The sequence below is a fragment of the Phascolarctos cinereus genome, unplaced genomic scaffold, assembly GCF_003287225.1.
Source record: "Phascolarctos cinereus isolate Bilbo 61053 unplaced genomic scaffold, phaCin_HiC Scaffold_726;HRSCAF=1367, whole genome shotgun sequence".
NCBI classification, from domain to species: Eukaryota; Metazoa; Chordata; class Mammalia; order Diprotodontia; family Phascolarctidae; genus Phascolarctos; species Phascolarctos cinereus.
The window spans coordinates 66,228,544-66,252,870 of NW_027556098.1; the positions used below are offsets into that span (position 1 = coordinate 66,228,544).

The following is a 24,327-nucleotide window of genomic DNA, read 5'->3' on the forward strand; positions in this document are numbered from 1 at the left end:
TTCTTGAGCATCTCATAAATGAGAGAAAAGAAATTCTAGCACCACATTAGTAATGCCTCTTTCTAAAAGCTGCTTTAGGAAAAATAATTAGATGATCCTCAATGTGTAAACTTGGAGGAAAGTCACAGGTAGATAGGGGCTCAAACTAATGTCATTGGAGAACCATACTTGACCCTTCAGAATTAGCCCTAAAGGGCTAATGTAAGGGAGAAATGTTAACTAGCTTAATCTCTATGGACCCAACTCATCAAGGGTAATGGAAATTAGGCTAAAGATGCTTTAAAATGTGTATGATATACACATATACATACACATATATTTACATAAACATACAGATACATGCCTGTTGGTGTGTGTGTGTATATTTATGTATGTGTATATATGTATATATAATTGTTCAACTCTATGCCATTGGAAAATTATTTAGCCAACTATGTGGCATTTTAATTCATAAAGGATGAGAATGGAAGCTAAGAGACTAGTTAAAGAGCAGTCAAAATATTCCAGGCAAGACATGATGAGGAATTTAACAATAATGGTAACTGTGTGAGAGAAAAAAAAAAGGTAAATGATCCCTTATGTTTTTAATGTTTCAGGCTATTATCAAAGCTGTTAGGAATATAAATGAAAGCTAGTTAGGAATTGTGAATAGTTGCAATGAAAAAGAAAAGGCTAAACAGACCAGAATACAGTATATGTACTTCCATGTGAATGCTTTTCTGTACAGATGAATCTCAGATTTATATATTCAGGCCCAGTCAGCTGAGCTCCAGATCTACATCATTGGAGCCTGCTTGGAAGAAGGTTCCTATAAGTGTGCCACAGTTCTATGCCTTGCCTCTACACTCTTTATAATTTTTCACCAAATATTTAATTAAATTAATTTAATTCATCAAACATTTATTAAATATCAATCATAAGCAGAGCACTAAAGAAGATATAAAAATTACATGATACTCTTTCCCTTTATGAAACTTACAGAGTGTTAGGAAAACATGACACATAAACATATGTCTACATTACAAAAGAGAACAAAGTAATGACCAAGAAGGCATAGCTAAGTGGTGCAGTAGATAGAATGCCAAGACTATAGTTAGGAAAGCACATCTTCGTGAGTTCCAATCTGACTCCAGATACTAGTTCTATGACTCTGGGCAAGTCACTTGACCTGTTTGCCTCAGTCTCCTCATTTATAAAATGAGCTGGGTAAGGAAATGGCAAAATACTTCAGTATCTTTGTCAAGAAAATCTCAAATAAGATCATGAAGGGTTAGACATGACTGAAACTACTGAACAACCAAACCAAAAATGCCTAAGAAATGCCAAAAATGCTATTCAAGATTAGAGGAAGGAAAGGTAATTTATGCTGATTTGAGGAGCCAAGGAGGGTTTCATGGGAGCATTTAAACCGAGTCTTAACAGATAGATGGAATTTCAATAAGCATAAATGAGGGAAGGAGGCATGAGAAAATCATTATAGCCATCAGGAATTGTGTGAACAAAGAAACAGAAGCAGGACATGAAAAATGTGCAGGGAATTGCTGGTAGTGGAGTATAGCTGGACAAAGAGAGTATTGTCAAGTAAGTTTGGCAACGTGAGGTAAACCCAGATTATGGAGGCCCTTGAATTCCACGCTGAAATAATATGAATGTTGTTCTGTAGTAGGTAGGGAGCCATTAAATTTTTTTGAGCTGAGGAATCACAGTAATTACGGCGTAGTGAAAACAGGATGTGGTTTCAAATCTTTTTGCTGATACTACTTAAATTTGGGGAAATTACTTTGCTGCCATTGACCTCAGCCTCTTGATATATACAGTTAGGATTTACAAGATATCATACAAACCATTTCATATTACACTTAGTCATGAATAAATATTGTGATATAATGTTACATAAAAGATTGATTATAGATGAGAAGTTCTGGAACCTACTGTAGTTATCCAGGTTCCTGGTATGGAGGGTTTAGACTAAGGTGTTAGTACAGAGAATAGAAAGGAGAAGAATGGATGAGAAAATAGAGAGTTTGAATCACCAAGACTTGAGACATGATTCTGTAAGGATAAGGAGACACCATAAATGACAAAATTAAGATGAAAATTAATAAAGCAAGCTGGAACTCTGGACTACAAGTCCATGGCTACTGATGAAATAGACTACAAACTTAGCATATGTTGTCAAAGAACAATATCCAGATCATAGAAAATGATATATTTTTAAAATTCTGCATTGTTTAGACTGTGTGTGATATGTATTTCCTTTGGGACTATATATTTTTGATTGATATAACTTGGACCATATCTAGAACAGGACAAACAATATGGTGATGAGTCTGTAAAATGTGGTACGTAAAGGAACGTTAAAGAAATGTAGAGCAGGCAGCCAGGTGCCATAGTAGATTCTAGAGCTCCGGTCTTGGAGTCAGGAGGACCTGAGTTCAAATCCAGCCTCAGACACTTGACACTTATAAGCTATGTGACCCTGGGCAAGTAACTTAATCCCCATTGCCTCACCAAAAAGAAAAAAAAAAGAGGAAAAAAATATAGGATGCTTAGTTTGTGAATGCATGATGCTTGTCTTCAAATACTTAACTACCATTTCCTGGAAAACAGAGTAGTCTTGTTTTGCTCCAAAGGGTAAAACCTGTATTAATGAGTAGATGTTAAAGAGAATCAAAGCTCAACATAGAGAAAAACTTCAGAGAAATTGATTTTTGAAAAAGCTGGTTGTTATCTTTTGGTGATATTAGTGATCTCCCTATCACTAGAAGTATTCATCTGGAACCTAAATGATTACTTGTCATATGCTATAAAAGAAATCCTTGAGTTTGGCAGGAACTTGGCCTTGATAACCTTAAAAAAATATTTATTTGTTTTTAGTTTTTAACCTTCACTTTTATAAGATTTTGAGCTCTAAATTTTTCCCCCTTATTCCCTTCCCCTGTCCCCAAGACAGCATACTATTAGATATAACCTATACATGTAAAAACATATTAAACATATTTCCACATTAGTCATGTTGTGAAAGAAGAATTAGAGCAAAAGGGAAAATCTACAAGAAAGAAAAAAAAGCAATAAGAGAGAAAATAGTATGATTCAATCTGCATTCAGACTCCATAGTTCTTTTTCTGGATATGAATAGTATTTTCCATTATGAGTCTTTTGGAATTGTCTTAGATCATTGCATTGCTAAGAGCTAAGTCTAGCAAAGTTGTTCATCACACAATGTTGCTGTAACTGTGTACAATGTTCTCCTGGTTCTTCTCACTTTACTTGGCATCAGTTCATGTTAGTATTTCCAGGTTTTTCTGAAAGCTACCTGCTCACCATTTCTTATGGAACAACAGTATTCTATTACATTCATATACCACAAATTGTTCAGCCATTTCCCAATTGATAGGCATCACCTCATTTTCCAATGCTTTGCCACCACAAAAAGAGCTGATATAAGTATTTTTATAGCTGAGAATCCTTTTGCATTTTTTATGATCTCTTTAAGATACAGACCTAGCAGTGATATTGCTGAATCAAAGGATATACGTAATTTTATAGCCCTTTGGACAGGACTTGATTACTTTTAATGCTCCTTCTACTGTTGGGTTCTTTATATAATTCTCTCTCTCTCTCTCTCTCTCTCTCTCTCTCTCTCTCTATATATATATATATATATATTATATGTATATGTATATACATATATATATGCATATACATATGTGTGTGTGTGTGTGTATATGTATAAACGTGTTATTTTGTTTTATGAATAACATACTCTATCACCCCATAGCTCATCCTTGGGTCTTCTTATCTTTCTGAAATACTAGCTTCAGTTTTATAGTGTGATATGAAAAACTCAAACCAGGTACCCGACATAAGCAAGTCACATGAAAGAAAACCAGAATATTTCTGATTCATGGTACTAGAAAGCAGTTATTAGCTAAGTTTCTGAATATTAGCATGCTTAGTTTATCCCCAGTCTAATAATCAGACCCAATTTATCCTGTATTTATAAGAAAGAGGCATAGCCCTCTGACACAGTTGTGGTGGGGGGGAGCAAATTACTCTCAATAGCAAAAGCCTAGAGAGGACCTGCCATAGACACTCTCATGCTGGCGCCCCAGTTTTACTACAGATGAAGTTCACAATGGCCCAATGTTAGTAGCATCCCTTTCAATCTATCTTTGATTGAACGTTTGGGCTCTGCTATAGATCCTTCATAAAATAGGTAATAAGGAGAACACTATATATTGGTTTAATGGATATTTGTAAAGAAGCTTATTTGGGTTAAAGAAGAATGGATGGATTTAAAGGGATTCTATAGATAATGCAGTGCCTGAGGCAAGTCAAAAGTTCTTGGTTCAGATCCAATTTCAAATGCTTACAACCTTTGTGACTTTAGGTAAATCACTTAGAATCCTCAGTCCTAAATCTCCACATCTAAAAAAAAAGGAACTGGACTAATCTGGTCTCTGAGGTCCCTTCCCACTCTAGAGACAGATGTATTTTCTTCCTCATTTTGGAAATGGGAGAATATATACAAGTTTTCTTCTATACTTATTTGCAAGCATTTTTTTTAAGCAAAATAATTTAAATAGGAGACCTGTGGCTTTTCATTGTATTTCCATTCCAATTCTCACATCTCAGATCAGACCATTACATATCCAAATTTGGAGTCTTTTTAAAATGAAATTGTTCATTGCAATCAACAGGGCCATTTTTCTAAACTAATTAGCTGAGAAGAAACACAATTCTGTGCATGAATGAGGGCTCTGTTTCCCTACTAATTGATTAAATGTTCTTTCCTGATTGCTCTGAGAATGTTTCCAAGTTTGGTCAGGTTTCAAAAATTCCCTTTACAACCATAAGTGCAAAAATACATTTTAGCTTGTTTGGTAGGCAGCAGATTTTTAGTATCATACTTGTTTACACTAAGAAAATTACCTCTTGGGGAGTAGATTTGTTATCCATTACCATTTCTCTTCATACTGTCTTGTCTGCACACTACTCCCATTTTCAAGGTTCTTTGGATAAATTCAAATTCAGCAAACATTTCTTAATGTCCTAATGTATACAGATTCTCCTAAGGTACATTAAGAGATACAAAGTTCAGATGAAATATAATCCCTGCCTTCTATATTTGTTTATTAGACTCACTTCACAGCTTAAATTTCAGGTGTTGGTAAGACTTCCCTAATAAGGAGATAGCCATTTTCTACCTAAAGTACCACATACTGAGCAGAATTCATAAAATGCCTAGACCTCTAATGGATAGGCTTATCTTTGTTCTTTCTTTGTAGATAGCACACATTTCATAACTAGGAGTTCACTGTAATTGAGCCATTATACTGTCTCCTTGTAAATTTAAATCAGTTTGTAATTTCATCTTGTATTTAATTTGATCACATCAAAATAACCAAATCTTTTATATTGAAAATAACACAGGTTTCATCCTTCATTTCATCACTTTAGATTGCTTTTGACAGGTTGATTAAATAATTCAATCACTACTTATAGGAATTTCTAATCAATAGAAAAGCTTTAAATTTTGAATGAGATTCACACAGCAAAACTCTCAAGAAAAACTTTAATTAAATAACTGAATAATCCTGTAATAGTATTATTCTTTCCACTACATCATTTTGCCTCCTGTGAACAATGGGGATTGTTTTGTTAGCCATGTTTAGCTTTATTTTTTTTAAAAGACAAGTGGCATGTAGATTGTTTCTTGTTAAAAAAAAAAGCACAGGATAGCCTATGTCACATATATTACACAACCTGTAACATAAAAAGCTTCAACAGCTTCCTATTGTTTCTAAGATAAAATGCGAACTCCTCTGGTAGATATTGAAATCCATTTGCACCTGGGTTTCATCTGATCCTTCTGGGCTATTTTTGCATTATTCCTCCTCTGTACATGAACCAAATTTTCTTTCTTATTGTTCCCAATTCATGACATTCCATCTCATTCCTGTATCTAGGACTCTTTAGAGGTTGTCTTACCCACATTTCTATAAGGCAATCCTGCTAGATACTTGCACATTGGAAACCCTAACCCCAAAGATAAGCTTCTCCATTAGAGGCTCAGTCAAAGTGCCATGTCATACATAAAGCTTTTCAGAATTTATTTTTAATTTTTAGAGTTCAATGCAATCCAATATTATTTTCTCTTTATTATATTTATATCAACATATGTATATGTGGATGTGGATGTATAAATATACATGATATGACCTGAGAAAAAATTAAGTTTGTTTCTACAACTGTACATGGATTGAAAAGTGGTCAGTTTGTTCTTACAGTTCTTTTCTTTTCTTTTTTTTTTTTTTGGAAAATGTTCCTCTTTCATTAATTCAGCAGTTCTACTGTGTCATAGCTTTTTTTTAATTTATTTTGATTTATCAAAAATCACTTCCATAAGCTTTTCAGTTTTTAATTTTTCTCCCCCTTTCTCTCCACCTCCCTCCCCAAGGCAGTGCACAATCTGATATAGGCTATACATATATATTCCTATTAAACATATTTTCATATTAGTGATGTTGTAAGTAGGAATTAGAACCAATAGGAGGAACCACCAGAAAGAGAAAACAAAACAAGAGCAGAAGAAAAATAATAGCAAATGGTATGCTTCAATCTGCATTCAAACTTTATAATTCTTTCTCTGGATGTGGATAGCATTTTCCATCATGAGGCCTTTGGAGACATCTTATATCCTTGCATTACTGAAAAGGACTAAGTCTATCAATATTAGTAATCACACAACGTGGCTCTTGCTGTGTTCACTGTTCTCCTACTTCTGCTCACTTCACTCAGCATCAGACCATATAAGTCTTTTCAGGTTTTTCTGAAGTCTGCTTGCTCATCATTTTTTATAGCACAGTAGTATTCCATTACATTTGTATATCATAACTTATGCCGTAGTTTTGAATGTATACAGCATTTGTAATATGAAACATGGGTTTCAACTACTGTCCTGATCTCTGCTGGCCTTTTTATCTTGGTTATATTGAGTGTAGGTAATATCTAGACCTACTAGATACTCAAGAAGAAAATGGAATTTTACCTTATCCTTCATGATGGAAGTTAAAATATATGCAGTAATTTAGCATCCTTTTGTTTTGGGCACCTAATATTTGTGTTATAAATGCCAACAATTAAAAATTTTGGAATCAGAAACAATGTATTTGTAGTAGATTTTATTCATTATTTGAGATTTGATTCAATTTACCTTTGCACATAGTTTTCATTGACAGGAAAATTAAAAACAATCTAACCTTACAACAAGAAGCAATTCTCATATGATTTTTTTTTATATTTCACTTACCAAATACGATGATAGCAAAAATAAATTATTCTCTAGTGAGAATGTGATACAATTGATCTGATTACTTCCAACCATGTGTTATGGCTTTGTATTTATGAAGATCAATAAGAGATTTTGGGATAAATGACCCTTAGAAAGAGCATTTATAAAGTCTTTCTGTAGGCAATCCAGTCTCTATTATAAATTATTTCTTCCTGTTTATCCAGAACCAAATCTTTCCTCCAGGAATAGGCAGAGGAGAAAGGGATTATTTTGGGTGAAGAAAGATTAAGTACATTTTCAGGGGTAGGGGATATCCTGAAGGTATATAGCTCTCTTTAGTTCCATTCCCCATCCCATGCTTGGAAATTCCATTTCTCAGTACTTTGTCCTTGTGGTGTTTGGAAAAAATGCATATGGAGATCTATGTCTCTAGAAATAGGTGCATCTGCTGATAAAACATGCTAAAATAGAGTGAAATGGCTTACAAGGAAAGTCTAAAGAATTTATGTAATGAAATATGTTTGACTTGCTTTTTGAGGTAAGGAACAGTGCTTATAAAAGTTTCTTTTTAGTATTTTAGAGCAAAACCTCATAAAAATTTAGAAAGAATATAGTAGGCAACAGCTAAGTGCTAACTGAAATTGGTAAATTACTTGGAGATTTGCTGGGTTTTACATACATATTTCATCACAATATAGTTGAGTTTTTAAATTATACATTTAAGATTCAAGTATCCTGTGTCTAATTATGAAAAACAATTGAGCCAAGTCTCCAAGGAAACCATGGACACCAAGAGATGAGGGGGATGGGAGAATTCCAGACCCAAATCACAGTTGGTAACAGGCATGAAAATGAGATAAGGAGCACTATGCTTAAGAAATAAAAAGTAGCCAATGTGGCTGGGTCATAGAGTTCATGGAGATGAGGGTGGGCATTGGCTTGGAGCATGCACAGCAGCAATACCAGCAGTGGACCTTAGAGGCAGCTGTGGCAGCAGAAGCAGCAGTTTCAGCAGCTCTTAGCCCAGAGATAGCAACGGGATTGGACAACTGGTCGGAAAGAGACTACACAGTATGTTGAACTGACACAAGACACAAGACCAAGAGCTGTCTGGCAGCTCCATTGCCCATATGTGATTCTGGGTTGCTGCTGCATAACAGAGAGGAGTGTTTGTGTTCTATAACAAGGAAACAGTATCCCTTGTCACAGTTCTAAGGCTGTGAGGAACACCAGAGCTTGTGGCTGTAGGGGAGCAGGGTCCCCTCCTGGGCAAAGCCCAAAGTGCAGACCATGAGAATAGTGACCACATCTCTCTCCCCAAATGACACCTGGAACACCAAAAACTTGCAGATATTCAAAACTATATCTGAAAACAGCAATGCAAAAAAAAATATATAAAGTTAGAAGTCAAGAAATAGGCTGAAAAAATTGGCAAACAGTAACAAAAAGAACATGACTATAAAAAGCTACTATGGTGACAAGGAAGATCAAAACACAAACTCAAAAGGAGAAAACAATGTAAAAACAACAACAATCAAAGTCTCAAGTTAAAAAAATTCAAATTGGACATAAGCCCAATAATAATTCCTGGAAGTGTTAAATGAAGATATGAGTGTTAGTGTAAAAAAATGGGAAAAGGAATGAAAGCAAATTAGGAAAATTATAAAGTTAATTAAAAGTTTGATAGAAGAGGTAAATCAAAAACTGAAGAAAATAGTAACTTAAAAACCACAATTGGCCAAATGGAAAAAGAAATGCAAAAACCCACTGAAGAAAATGATTCCTTAAAACTTAAAATTGGGTGAGGGGAAGCTAATAATTCCATGAGGAATCAAGAAACAATAAAACAAAGCCAGAAGAATGAAAAATCAGAAGAAAATGTGAAGTATCTCATCAGAAGGAAAAATATGACCTGAAAAATAGATTAAGGAGTGATAATATAAAAATTTTTGGACTACTTGAGAGTCATGAACAACAACAAAAAAGAGTTTTTAGTCTTCTCATTTTAAGAAATTATCAAGGAAAATTTTCCCAATATCTTGGAATCAAAGAGTAAAATAGAATTTAAAAGAATCCACTAATCACCTCCTAAAAGAGATGTCAAAATGAAAACACCCAATATTATTATAGCCAAATTCCAGAGCTCCTACCTAGGTCATGGGGAAAAAAATATTACAAACAGTCAGAAAGAAGCGCTTCAAATATTGTGGAGCCATAGTCAGGATCCCATAAGATATAGCTATTTTTTTTTCTTTGAAGGATTATACTCAGTTTTTGTGGATAAGTTATTTTTGGTTGTAGTCCTAGCTCTTTTGCCTTCCATTATGTCATATTCTAAGCCCTCTGCTCCTTTAATATTGTACAGGTGTCCCTCATATCTAGAATATTGTCTCTTTTCATCATCAATTCTTTATGCCTTAGGTTCATTCAAAACTCAGCACAGGCACTACCTCCTATATGAAACTTTCCTTATTATTAGTTACTAGTTCTTAGTTTTTATTGCTCTCAGCTCTTCCCCTATCACTTTCTGTTTATGTTGTGTACCTTTTAGATCTAACTACTTCCCCCCCCCCAAAAAATAAAAGCATTTTGAAGAACAGACTATTTTTTTTTGTTTTTTATATTCCAAGCCCCAACACTTTGCCAGGCACACGGTATTACTACATGCTTTTAAAATTGAATTTGGTTGGAACTTTTTGGTAAGATAATATTTTTGGAGTCATGTTCAAGATATGAGAACATCTCAAAAAGTCTCAGTGATATGTAAGACCAAATTAAGTTCCATGGGTTAGGACCTATAGTTCTCTGTGTTTATCATTTTTACCAAATTGTAGTAGAATTTAGACTTCTGAGATCATGGGATTTATTGACAGCTCTCTTCTTAGATATTTTAATTGTGAATTACTTATTGGTTCACTTATCTACTATTTTTCTTCCTGTGATATAGCTGCTACTGTCTATGGCATGAGCCTTGGCAGATCTATTGAGCAATTATCTCCTTCCTACATCCTCAAAATCCTTTTGATTAAATTCAGAAGACTTCAGGGCAATACATATTTTTACTGGCCATTTTTAAAAGTACTTTATCCCTGGAAAAGTACCCAACATTTATGCATTTTAAAACCATGGCCTTGAAAATCAAATAATATTCTCAAACATTATCTCCTTAGCTGTTTACTTCCCAAATCTGTCTTTCTCTCATGAATACCATAAATTAAATTTTTATTCATGATGAAAACATCATCTGCACACCTAAGATCTCTGTGTTGACATTTTTTATGCTAGGACTTCATAACTGTAATCAGTGTGTTCAGGTACCTTATGGTGTTATCATTTGTCCACACATGAATCACTAGAAATTGGCAGTTATCAGATTTATTGAGACTCTCAGGAGTCTAAACATCATGTATTAGATATATATCCCAGAAAAACAGAAGATTCTCTACTCCTCCTACTGCATGTCAGTTCAACATCAATGTCCCTCATTATCTTTACTCGATTCTTCTTCTGACCATTTCTGGATGACTTCTTACTCATAGCATCTATGGATTTGTATCATAATAATTTGAATAATAGATTCTGCTTCCTTCAAAAAAAAGTTTGGCTTCCTAATCTTAAGAGAATTTTGTATCTAGAACCCACTCTTTGGAAAAAACTGCTGGGAAAGAGGGAAAAGAGTTTGGCAGAAACGAGGCATAGACCCAAATCTCACACCATATACCAAAACAAAGTCAAAATGGGTTCATGACCTAGATATAAAGGCTGATACCATAAGTAAACTAGGAGAACAAGGAATAGTTTACCTATTAGACCTATGGAGAACAGAAGAATTCATGACCAAACAGGAGATAGAGAACATTATGAAAAGCAAAATGGATAATTTTGATTACACTAAATTGAAAAGATTTTTGCACAAACAGAGCCAATGCGACTAAGATTAGAAGGAAGGTAGAAATTGGGAAAGAATTTTTACAACCAGTCTCTGATAAAGGCCTTATTTCTAAAATATATAGAGAATTAAGACAAATTTATAAGAACACAAGCCATTCCCCAATTGATAAATGGTCAAAGGATATGAACAAACAGTTCTCAGAGGAAGAAATTAAAGCCATCTATAGTCATATGAAAAATGCTCTAAATCATTATTGATTAGAGAAATGCAAATCAAAACAACTCTGAGGTACCACATCACACCTATCAGATTGGCCAACATGACAAAACAGGAAAATGATAAATGTTGGAGAGGATGTAGGAAAATTGGAACGCTAGTGCATTGTTGGTGGAGTTGTGAAATGATCCAACCATTTTGGAGAACAATTTGGAACTATGCCGAAAGGGCTACAAAAATGTGCATACCCTTTGATCCAGCAATAGCACTTCTAGGGGCTATATCCCAGAGAGATCAAACAAATGGGAAAAGGACCCACATGTACAAAAATATTCATGGCAGCTCTTTTTGTGGTGACAAAGAATTGGAAATTGAGAGGATGCCATCAAGTGGGGAATGGCTGAGCAAGTTATGGTATATGAATGTAATGGAATACTATTGTGTTATAAGAAATGATGAGCAGGCTGACTTCAGAATAGCCTGGAAAGACTTATATGGTCTGATGCTGAGTGAAGTGAGCAGAACCAAGAGGACTTTGTATGCAATAACAGCCACGTTATGTGATGACTAATATTGTTAAACTGAACCCTTCTCAGCATTACAAGGATCTAAGACATCTCCAGAGGCCTCAGGTTGGAAAATGTCGTTCACATCCAAAGAAAGAACTATGGAAGTCAAATCGCTCTCACTTATTTTTACCTTCTGTTGAGTTTTGTTTCATCTTTCTAATGGTTCCTCCTGTTGGCTTGAATTTTTACTTACAACTTCACTAATGTGAAAATATGTTTAATGTGTATGTAAATGTACAGCTTGTATCAGATTGTGCGCCGTCTTGGGGAGGATGGCGGGGAGGAAGGGGGGAGAAAAATTTTCAACTCAAAAGCATATAGAAGTGATTGTTGATAAATCAAAATAAATTAATAAAATTTTTTAAAAAAGAATTTCATATCTATGACTTACTTTTAAATGTGTAGTGGTCCTTTCTCTTCTCTTCCACCTGTGTGATTTATCCTTCTACCCTTTAGCTTTCTGATATTAGTTATAGTTACACTTTGCTTCTTCCCATCATTTTCTCTTTTATTTCTTTCCTGAAGCCCTTCTTCCATTATTTGAAATAATACTTTATTCTCTCTGGTAACCTTGGAAGTAATGTTGTGTTCCCTTACCTTTGTCCTCTCTTCCTTCCATTTCTTTCTAGGATAGACACTAGTTTGTCTCTTGTGAAAGGTGATACTTGAAGCTGTACAACACAAATATAGCTCAGTTTCTTTAGGACGATGTAAAATTCCCTTTGTTTTCCATACTTGTTGAAATCGGGATGGATGAAAATTATCAACAAGCAAATTTTAACTAGCTTTGTGGGGGAAATGTAATAATTCCAGCTATCCAAAAGTAAAATGGGCTGCCTTAGAAGATAGTAGGTTTTCTTTCACTAGGAATTCCAATGAAAAATTCAATTCATTCAAGCAATTTTTAAAAATCTGGCTAATTGGGAATTTGCTTTAAGGGCACTCTTTTTCACATATAGATGGGATCCAACATTACTGAGGTCCCTGAAATGCTATTATTCAATGATTCTTAATTTTGTCTGTCTGTATCTCTATCTCCCTTTCTCTTTCTCCCTCCCCTTGCTATTTCTTTCCATTTCTGTGATAGACCTTTTGTCTAAATCTTGCGGCTAACTGATCACAATTATGGCAAATTTTCAAGCAACTGGATAATTAATTGGAAATTACAGCTTTGTGAATATTTACTATAAAAATATAGTAAATTAAATTTATTCACATACAATAAAATTTACAAAATTTTACATTTGAAAAATGTTTACATGTATCACCCTTTTCTTTCTATGACTTATTTTTAAATGTTTTGGCATTAATTTACAAGATTTTAGCATATTCTTTAATTCTTTATCATGAAACCTTCTATTACCTATGTATTAGGTCTACCTTTAAAAATATAAAATGCATTTTTTTTCAAGTGGAACTTATTGGTTTTCAGTGGTATTTAAATCTGATGAATTTTCAGACTATTGGAACATGTTTATCTCCATTTCTTACATTCATTTCTTAATCTTTTTCACTATATAGCATGAGCAAGTTTTCATTGCAGTAATTAATATCTATTTTTGAGTGTATGTTTTGTATTCTGATAGAGATACCTACATATTATGTGTTCCTGACAAGATTTTGCTCAGTCTTGAAAGAAAAAGTTAATTTTATCAATAAAAATTAGCTTTTTCTTATTTTCAATCCTATAGTCTATTGTTTTGCTCTCAATAAGAATTTTTTTTTTAATTCATAGCAACCATTAATGCTTTTGAAAAACTGGTCTTCTCACTGTTATTCCAACCTTAAGCAGCCTATGACTTCATTTTTTTTTTTAATATTTAGTGAAAAAAATTCTGGTTTTAGCTCCCTCACATCTCCTCCTCTTCTTACAAAAGGAAACAAGCAAAGTAAATTCCCACATTGAACATGCTAAAAATGTCTCTTTTCTGCATATTTATTGCACATTTTTCTGTCTGAAAGTGGATATTATTCTTCATTATAATTTCTCTGGAACAATGTTTGATTTTATTGATCAGATTCTTTAATTTTCAGATTCAAAAATTTTCACTTTGGTAATCTGGTTGTTAAAGTATAAATTATTTTTCTGCTTTTGCTCACTTCACTTTTTGTCATATACAGTTACTCCAAGGTTTCCCTGAAATAGTCTTCTTTTCTTTTTGCATAATAGCATTCCATTAAATTCATATACCATAAGTAGTTCAACTCTTCGCAAAATTATGAGCATGCTCCTGGTTTCAACGTTTGTTTTTACCATACCATTTTTCTCCTTATTTGATCTTCTTGGATGTATGCCTAGTCATGGAATTGCTGGGTCAAATGTTATGCATAGGTTATTAATTATGGGGGGGTATAGATTCTGATTACTTCCAAGAATGGATGGGTGAATTCATAGCTCCACCTAACACACTGCTGTGCCTGTTTTCCCACAGCTTTTCTAACATTTGCATTTTCTCCTTTTTTTTTTCAGCTTTACAATCTGATGGGCTTCAGAGTTATTTTTTTTCATTACTCTAATTATTATTAATTAAGAACTTTTTTTTTCACATGGCTATAAGCAGCTTGAATTTTTTCACCTTCAGAACTCCCTATTCATGTACTTTGACCATTTATTCATTTGAGAATATTCTTATTCTTACAAAATTGAATCATTTCCTTATATGTTAGAAATGAGATACTTTTTAAAAGCCAAATACTTTGTTTTCTTCCAGTTTACTATTTCCTTTCTAATCTTAGATGTGTTTGATTTATTTGTAGAAAACATTATAAAAATCTAATCAAAATTATTCATTGAATGAATTGTCTTTGATACTCTCTGTCTTTTGCTCACAAATGATTCCCCCCTGCATAGATTGAAGTGGTAATTTCTTCATTCTTTCTATAATTTCTCTATGATGTTCATTCATTCATTCATTTATTTGATTATTTACTTATTTATTTTTTATTTTTTATTTCATTCATTTATTCATCCATCCATCCATCCATTTATTTATTTGTTTGTTTGTTTGTTTGGTTGCTTGGTTGGTTATTTATTTATTTCATGGTTATATGTATCCCTTTGCAACATATCTGAGAATGGAATGTAAGCTCTTGATCTCCATCTAATTTCTACCATAATGCTGTAGTTGGACTCATTGGATTCATTGAACCTTTGACTACCAGAATGGTCAGGTTCTATATGCTGTCTGCCTAATCCATTACACTGACAAATTTCTCTGTTTTTAATCAGTACCACAATCATCTTGATGATTACTACTTTCTAGTTTAGTTTGAAATCTGTCACTGTTAGGACCTATTCTTTGTTATTTTCACTATTTCACTTGAGATTTTTGACCTTTTAATCATCTAGATAATTTTATTATTTTTTTTCTCATTCTATAAAGCAATCTTTTGGTAGTTTGATTAGTCTGGTAAAGAATAATTAAGTTAGTTTAAGTACTGTAGCCATTTTAAAAATTACATTTCCTTAGCGTACAAATGAGGAATTAATATTTCTCCAGTCATTTAGAGCAGTATTTTTAACTGCTAAATCTTTTATCCTATTGATTGTATCTCCTTGGAACTTTGGCTCTTTCTGGTCTCTCTACTGTTTAACTCCATTTATATGTTTTTTCCTTTGGCTTAGAAACTTTTGCTTCGGCTACAATGTTTCTATGTGTTTTCATTTTTGACTTTATTTTAGGAGATGATTAGTGGATTCTATATTCACTTTGTCCTCTTGATCTAATGTGTCTGGGTAGGTGTATTTCGTGACTGCTTTAGTTCATGAGCTTGCTATTCCTCATCTCTGGTGTCCTAGGTGAAAGCCTTCATAGTGACTGCACTCCCTGCTTACCTCTGCTCTAAAGCCTGAAAGGTGAGTTCACTTTTATGCACTAGGGTCAGAGCAAAAGTGAGGCCACTGTTGACCTACCCCTGTTCTGAGACTAAGAATTGAGTCCTGGGACCTAACCTTCAATCAGAGCAAAATACTGTAGGATTCTGGTGGGAAGTAGTGAAGATATGTCTAAAATTCTAGGACAGCAGAACTGAAATGGGGTGACTTTATGATCTCTTCTGTAGGCCAAAGGGACAATTTTGTGATCCTATTATGAGTCAGGAAGTGAAGAGGAGGTAAGTCCACAATCTCTACTTCTGGTCAGAGGAATACTGTGCCCTTGTAATTAGCCCAAGGTCTGGGTCTCTAATCCCAGCCTGTCCCAGGACTGTATCTCTTCCACTGGCTTGAGTCAAATTTGTGATCTTGAGTTGGAAAAATGGCACACTGATTTTTTTTGTGGAAGATTTCTGGATCACTACTTGGTCTGGTTAGACTAGTTCTGGGAGATTATGGAAAATACCTCTTTTTCCTACTCTACCATCTTGGTTGATCACCTTTATGCCTTTACAAGAATCAAGTACAAGCTCTTTAGCTACCCCATCCCTCTGAAGGCCATTGCTTCTTTTCTGAGGAGTAATTAAGCTATATAGAAGCAATAGTTTGTCAAGTCTTGGTTTTCTTTTTTGTTTATTAATTTTCAATCACACTTTCCTTTGTCCTTCATTGCAACTGATCTTGAGTGATCCTTGAAACTTTTGGTTACCCCACATCAATAACTGTTTCCTTATCTCAGAGATAATTGATGTTTATCTTTAAGACATAAAACTTTGTCATGTTTTCTTGGAGTAATAGCCATTCTTAAAACTCCACCAAATACAGTAAAATACAATAAAATAGAGAAAGAGAATGTGTCTAAAACATTAAATTCAACACTCAACTGTCAGCAAAGTAAAGTGGAGAAATCAGCTGAAATTCCATTTAATCTGATCAAGGTCAGATAGTCTGATTCAGCCTAGTGTTGATAGAAACATATACCTATGACCATTGCTGTGACTAAAAACAAAACTGTATCAAAATTATTGCTTGCCAAAAGTAATTCAAACCCTAGAGTAAATTCCGGATAAATTCTAATACAAATGGAAGCTAATTGAAAATTTTCTGTAAGTAGAAACCATATTAGCCAATTAGATCAATCTGCTTTAGTCAACTTTGCTACTAACATCTTGATATTATTATCTTTCTTGTGCTTAAATGGCCACTTGCAGCCTTAAGTTCAATAAGTTATTTCCTTAACCAGTATTTAAGTCCTCTTCATCACCAAGTTAAACTTCAATAAGTATGTTTTATTTTTTTTTATTTTATGGACCATTTTTCATCTAATATATTTAGCAATGAAAAATCAACTTCATATTTAAGTGTTCCAAAGGAGTATGTAAGTGATTTTGTTGTCATTTCTTCCCCTCTCCCATACATACAAACTTTGATAGTGGCTGATTAAGTTACAGAAAGGCTTGAGAACATACATGGAAAGTTTTATAATGGCCAGTGTGATTTCAATTTTGATTTGACAGCATTTAAGAAGGACAATTTGATCAAAGTGTTTGGAATTAGTAGACACATGTCATTATTTTACATGAGAGATATAACACTAAGTTACTTTTTTAAAGTTACTTTGTGCAATCCCAGAAAAAGGTATCACCCTTTCATTATTATCATTTTCAAGCCCCTTTCATTATCATTCACTAAGCATTCCATAAAATAACAAGTATCAGGGCTCACAGCTGCATAGCACCGTTAATGTTTAATTGTAAGCATAATGCAGCAGGGTACTAGCTATATTCATCAAGTTTTCCTCACATGGAATGAGATAATGATCTGCTTTAATGGGATGATTTTTGTACACTTCTCTAGGTACCCGGAGTCATTCACTGCATACTTCCTACCAGGCAGTGATCAGGAGTTTTTTGTAAAACCTCAGATGGGAGAACTTCTTCCACTTCACACTGCTGGAACACTTATCATTGTTGGATTCAAGCCACAAATGTACAGCGGAAGCATCAGGCGACGTTAGTAATACAGGTGAGTTCTTGGAAAACCATAGTCAAGTATTTTTGTATGTTTATGGGAAACCTAAAAATGTTCTTTCAAATAACTTAAAGACGTGTCTTTGTGTATGTGTGTTTCTTTTATATCTTCCCCATTGATCATGCTAGTTGAATTAACAAAGTATATTTCAAAGTTTTTGCTTAAGGAGTTTTGCAAAATCTTGGCATAAAATCACAGTTGACATTCTTAGTACTGATTGAAAGTGAACTTGAGAGGGGGCAGAGCCGAGATGCCAGAGAAAAGGCAGGGTCTCTCCTGAGTTCTCCCCCAACACCCCTCCAAAGACCTTTAAATAGTTTCCTAAAATAAATCCTGTAGTAGCAGAACCCACAAAAGGACAGGGTGAAACAATTTTCTAGCCCAAGGCAGCTTTACAAGTTCAGCATATAAGATCTGTCACACTGTATTGAGAGTGGAGCACTACCCAGTGCAGGCCATGCCAGTGCAGAGCAGTACACAACAAATCGGGTGAATGAATCAGTAGCTACAGCAGCTGCTTCTGGATCTCTAAGCCCACAGACGGTAAAAGGGTCAAACGACTGATCAGAAGGAGATTACAGTCATTTCTTTGCTGGCACTGGGAGGCAGGACTCTGTTGCTTTGCCCAGACTCAGATCCAAGTTGCAAGTCCTGGGTGGCAGTTCCAGGTTAAGGAAGAGGACTAGCACTCAGAACTTGCAGCCATGGTTCCAGAGCAGAAAAGAGTGCTTATGGTTATTCGCAGACCAAAGCACAGGCCAGAAAAACAGTAAACACACCTCTCTTTAGATCAAACCACCTTGGAAAAACTGAAAACTTATAGGTCCCTAAAAGTATCTCTGAAAAGAGCTGAAAAAACCCCTGAAGCTTGGGAAAATGAGCCCTCCACACTGCAAGCAGAACCCTACTTTGACAGAGAGTTAAAAATCAAGAAATAGGTGGGAAGATGAGCAAACAATAGAAAAAAAATATGACTATTGAAAGTTACTGTGGTGACAAGGAAAATCAAAACACACACTCAGAAGAAGATCAAAATCAAAACTCCTACACCCAAAGCCTCCACGATAAAATATGGATTGGTTTCAGGCTATGGAAAAGCTCAAGTAGGATTTTAAAAGTCAAGTAAGAAAAGTAGAGGAAAAGTTGAAAAAAATGAGTAATGCAAGAAAATCATTAAAAAAAAAACAAGTCAGTAGCTTGGAAAAGGAAGCACAGAAAATGCTAAAGAAAATACCTTGAAAAGCAGACTAGGCTATATAACAAAAGAAGTACAAAAATCCAATGAGCAGAAGAATGCCTTGAAAAGCAGAGTTGGCCAAATGGAAAAAGGGACACAAAAATTCACTGAAGAAAAAACTTATTATAAAATAGAATTGACCGAATGGAAAAGGAGGTACAAAAGCTCACTGAAGAAAATAATTCCTTACAATTTAGAATTGAGCAAGTGGAAGCTAATGACTCTATGAGACATAAAGAAATAATAAAGCAAAGCCAACATCATCATCATCATCATCATCATCATCATCATCAACTAGAAGACAATGTGAAGTATCTCATTGGAAAAACAATTGACCTGGAAAATAGATCTAGGAAGGGTAACTTAAAAATTATTAGATTTCCTGAAAGCCATGATCAAAAAAGAGCCAACATCTCATCTTTCAAGAAATTATTAAGGAAAATTGCTGTGATATTCTAGAACCAGAAGGTAAAATAAACATTGAAAGAATCTACCAATCACATTCTAGAAGAGATCCCAAAATGAAAACTCTCAGGAATATGAGTTCTCAGGTTAAGGAGAAAATATTGCTAGTATCCAGAAAGAAACAATTCAAGTGTTTTGGAGCCATGATCAGATAGCACAAGATTTAGTAGCTTATACATTAAAGGATCAGAGGGCTTGGCATATGATACTCTGGAGAGCAAAAGAACCAGAATTACAACCAAGAATCACCTACCCAGCAAAATTGAGCATAATCCTTCAGGGAAAGATAAATATTCAATTAAATAGTAGACTGTCAAGCATTCCTAATGAAAGGAACAGAGCTAAATAGAAAATTTGACTTCTAAATACAAGACTCAAGAGAAGCTTGAAAAGCTAAACAGGAAAGGGAAGTCGTAAGGGACTTAATAAGGTTCAACATGTTACTTTCCTACATTGGGAGGTGATACTTGTAATGAATAAGAACTTTCTTATTATTAGGGCATTAAGAAGGAATATATGTGTGTGTGTGTACACACATACATACACATACATATACATACACATACATACACACACTCACACACACATAGATGGATAGGTAGATGAGGTGTGAGTTGAATATAATGGGATGATTATCTAAAAATTTAATTAAGGGGTGAGAAAGATGAATGTACTGGGAGAAAGGGAAAAGGAGAGGTAGAATGGGGTAAATATTCTCCCATAAAAGAGCCAAGATAGATCTATTAAAGTATTACAGAAGAGGAGAAGATGGCATATGTGTCAGGGAATGCTTGAACCTAACTCTTTTTGAATTGTCTCAGAATGAATAGCATACACACTCAATTGGGTGTAGAAATTTATCTTAACCGAGGAAAGTAAGAGGGGAAGAGGATATGAGAAGTGTGGTGGGTGCTCATAGAAGGGAAAGTTGATTGGGGGAGACAATAGTTAGAAGCAAAACACTTTTGATGAGGGACAAGGTGAAAGGAAATAGAGAGAATGGAATAAAAATTGGCAAATAAGATGGAGGGAAATACAGTTAACAATCATAACCATAAACAATTTTTGAAGCAAGTTTCTCTGATAAAGGCCTGTTGCTCAAATATATAGAGATATAAGTCAGACTTATAAAAATAAGAGCCATTCCCCAATTGACAAATGATCAAATAATATGAATAGTCTGTTTTCACATGAAATAATCAAAGTTATCTGTAGCCATATAAAAATACTGTAAATCACCATTCATTGGAGAAATGCAAATTATAACAATACTGAGGCACTACCTCTAACCTATTAGATTAGCTAATAGGACAGAAAAGGATAATGATAAATGTTGGAGGGGTTGTGGGAAAATTGAGACAGTAATGCACTGTTGTTGGAGTTGTGAACTGATTCAGCCATTACATAGAACAATTTGGAACTATGCCCAGATATTTGTAGCAGTTCTTTTTCTGGTGGTAAAGAATTGGAAACTGAAGGGATGCCCATCAGTTGGGGAATGGCTGAACACTTTGTGGTTTATGATTGTGATGGAACACTATTGTGATGTCAGAAATCATGATCTAGATGCTCTCAGAAAAACCTGGAGAGACTTACATGAACTGATGCAAAATGAAATGAGTAGAATAAACAGAACATTGTACACAGTAACAGCAATATTGTGAGATGATCAACTGTGAATGGCTTAGCTATTCTCAGCAATATAATGATCCAAGACAACTCTAAAGGATTTATCATGAAATATGTTATTCATCCACAAAGAAAGAACTAATGGAGTCTGAATACAGATTGAAATATTTAAAAAATTTTGTCATTTTGTTCATTTTAAGTTTTTATATGATGGAATACTACTGTGCTGCAAGAAATGATGAGCTGTTGGATTTTAGGAAAACATGGAAAGATTTGCATGAAATAATTAAGAGTGAAATGAGCAGAGTCAAGAGATTATTGTATACAACAATAATCTTCAAAGAACAACTGTGAAAAACTAAATTGTGCTGAGCATTATGAATAATCAAGTCAACTACAAAGGGCCTACGAAGGAAGATACTATCCACTTCCAGAGAAAGAGCTGATAAATAAAAGTATACATAATATATACACATACACGTAAAGATAGAAGTCTACATAATATGATGTGCATATATAACATATATGCACACATATACATATGCATACATACATACATACATACCATACATACATACATATATGTAGCCATCTATCTGTGTGTTTTGGTGGGGAGTGAGGGAGGGAGGAAGTTCAAAACTTAAAATGTAACAAAAATATTTTTTTTAAATTAAAAAAGAAAATGAGCTTGATATTAACTTAGAGAACTCTAGAATGAGAGAAATTATGATTTTTCAGGGAACTCAAAAATTTTAATGTAATGTGATACCGTATAGGAGGCTGACCTTATGGTTTAAACAGTTTAAAGGACTCCCATTGTGGAAACTCCTCTATAACGTAAACAGACAGTTTGTTTGTAGCTAATATGTCATTTAATTTTTTGGAGAATTGCTGAGTCTACTGAAACTTTCCATAATTATTGATCACAATGTGAGAGTGGTAGGTCTTGAAACTCAAACTTCTTGCCTTTAATATTGACCTTAAATTAATCGTATCTCATGACAACAATATATTGTAAGATTATATATATCAAAATAATGATATGATAGCTTACTGTTCTGGAAGACAGCAGCAATTTTTTTGTCCTTAGGAAAATATTTAGCATAGGGGCAAAATAGAAGAGTCAGAGGTAGGAAAGGAATAAGAGACAAGATGAAATTAATCTTAATTGAAGTCCATTCAAGAGGAAAGTAACTGCTTTTTTCTACTAAAACAATCACTCTATAAAGAGACATAGATTGGTACACATGAACAATAGAATTTATGATAAAAATATCTTTTAAAACTTCACTTTTAAAGAAAAAGAATATACTGTTAACTTTTCTGAAAATATCTTGATTAGCACTGTCTGTTTTCAGTATTTAGGCCATAAAGGGTACAAAGACTGGTGTTTTAATGTGCATTTTCAAGTGCCAGAGTTTTTATTAGGTTTCTAAATCAGAAACTAATTAACTAGTACTCTGGGAAGAAATGTATGGGATGTCATAAAAATAAAAATAAAAACAAGCTAAAGGATGCCCCAAATAGTTAATTTTAGTAGATAATAATTATTTCTATTCTTTTTTTTTCTGAGAGTCTTAAGAAATAAACCAATAAAAATGTACAAAACCAAGGGTTTTTAGTTCTTCCTACTTGTTTCCTTTGGTTGGTTTTGAGGTCTGACTGAAATCAATATGTTTCTGTTTCTATTCACTTATGGAAGGGAAATGGGTCATTTGGCCTTGAAATATTTATCAGAGGGTATTTTGATTTGGACAGTAGATTTGGTAATTTTAAAATGATATTAACCTTATGTAATAACTAATCAGATATTTAGATAATCCCTATCAATTACAGGCGAAAAATAATAGGACATTAGAATTCCGAGGAACCATAGAGATTATCTGGTCCATCCCACATGACTACTCCCAACTCAAGGACCTCTGACAGGTGGCAACCCAACATCTGCTTGAATAGTTCTAGTATCTCATAAGATATCCAATTCTATTTTTGTAGAATTCTTATTATGGGAGAGTTACACTTTACCTTGAGCTAAATCCAGTCTCCTAATTTCAGTTGACTTAATGTATTTGTGCCCTTTGAAGCTACATGAAAAAAGTTTTGCTCTACTGTCATGTGATAGCCATATGAATCACTGGAAGGTAATATTATTTGTAAAGGAATGCCACTGGAGGCTTGCCATATAAAGGACGGTAAATAAAAAATCTCTACCACCTCACTCTTACTTGACACCTATCTAAATATGTTTGGTATAGTAAAAAATAAGAAAGAGAAACTAAAAGAATAAGTAATAGCAAAGAAGATGGGGAAAAAAAATTCCGTATTTGCAGATAATAGGAATTTTTACTTTAAAAAATTGAGAATCATTGGAGAAATTGAGATGATTTATAACTCTAACAATACAAAGGGATGAAAAATAAATCTACAAAATCATTATTTCTATGTATAACTAACAAAGTCATTAGGAAAAGCAGAGAAATCCAATTTAAAATCAATGCAAAATATATAAAATAGCTCAATATTAACTTACCAAGACACAATCTAATATGAAGATAAAACATTTTTACAGAAATAAAATGAAACTTGAATAATTAGAGAGAAGTGGGTTTTTTGTTTGTTTGTTTATGAGTGGACTGTGCAAATTAGTAAAAAAAAATGATACTGTGTATTATGATAAATGTGACACAGTGTATAGAAACCTGGCCTCAGTCAGAAAGACCTGGTTTGGACATTTCTCGCCAAATGATACTATAAAAATCATTTACAGGTATAATGCTACAACTTAGCCAATTTCCAGTGACTTAAATTTTAGAACTATGTGTAATAATATCAAAATTCATTTGGAAGAATGAAATGTCTAGAATTTCAAGAGAATTTATGACAAATAAGCAAGAATTAACAAAATATCACATTACTAAATCTCAAACTATATTATAAGTAATATTCATTAAAACTCTTTGGCACAAGTTAAAACATATCAAAAAACATCATTGGAACTGATTAACCAAGATACAGAAGCAATAAAAAAAATAGCCTTCCCATATTTAATAAAGTACAAAACAAAAACTACTAAACACTCCCTATCCCCCACCCTATTTGACAAAAATTGTTGGGAAA

General features: G+C 33.8%; 1 protein-coding gene across 1 annotated transcript in view; it reads left to right on the forward strand.

Annotated features, from left to right (window-relative positions):
• CFAP47 (cilia and flagella associated protein 47) overlaps nt 1–24,327 on the forward strand; it is an 890,592-nt gene that overhangs the window by 840,674 nt on the left and 25,591 nt on the right. Inside the window, 2 exon segments of the mRNA XM_078146130.1 lie at nt 17,706–17,839; nt 17,842–17,873. Coding sequence (XP_078002256.1) covers nt 17,706–17,839; nt 17,842–17,873 — 166 coding nt within the window.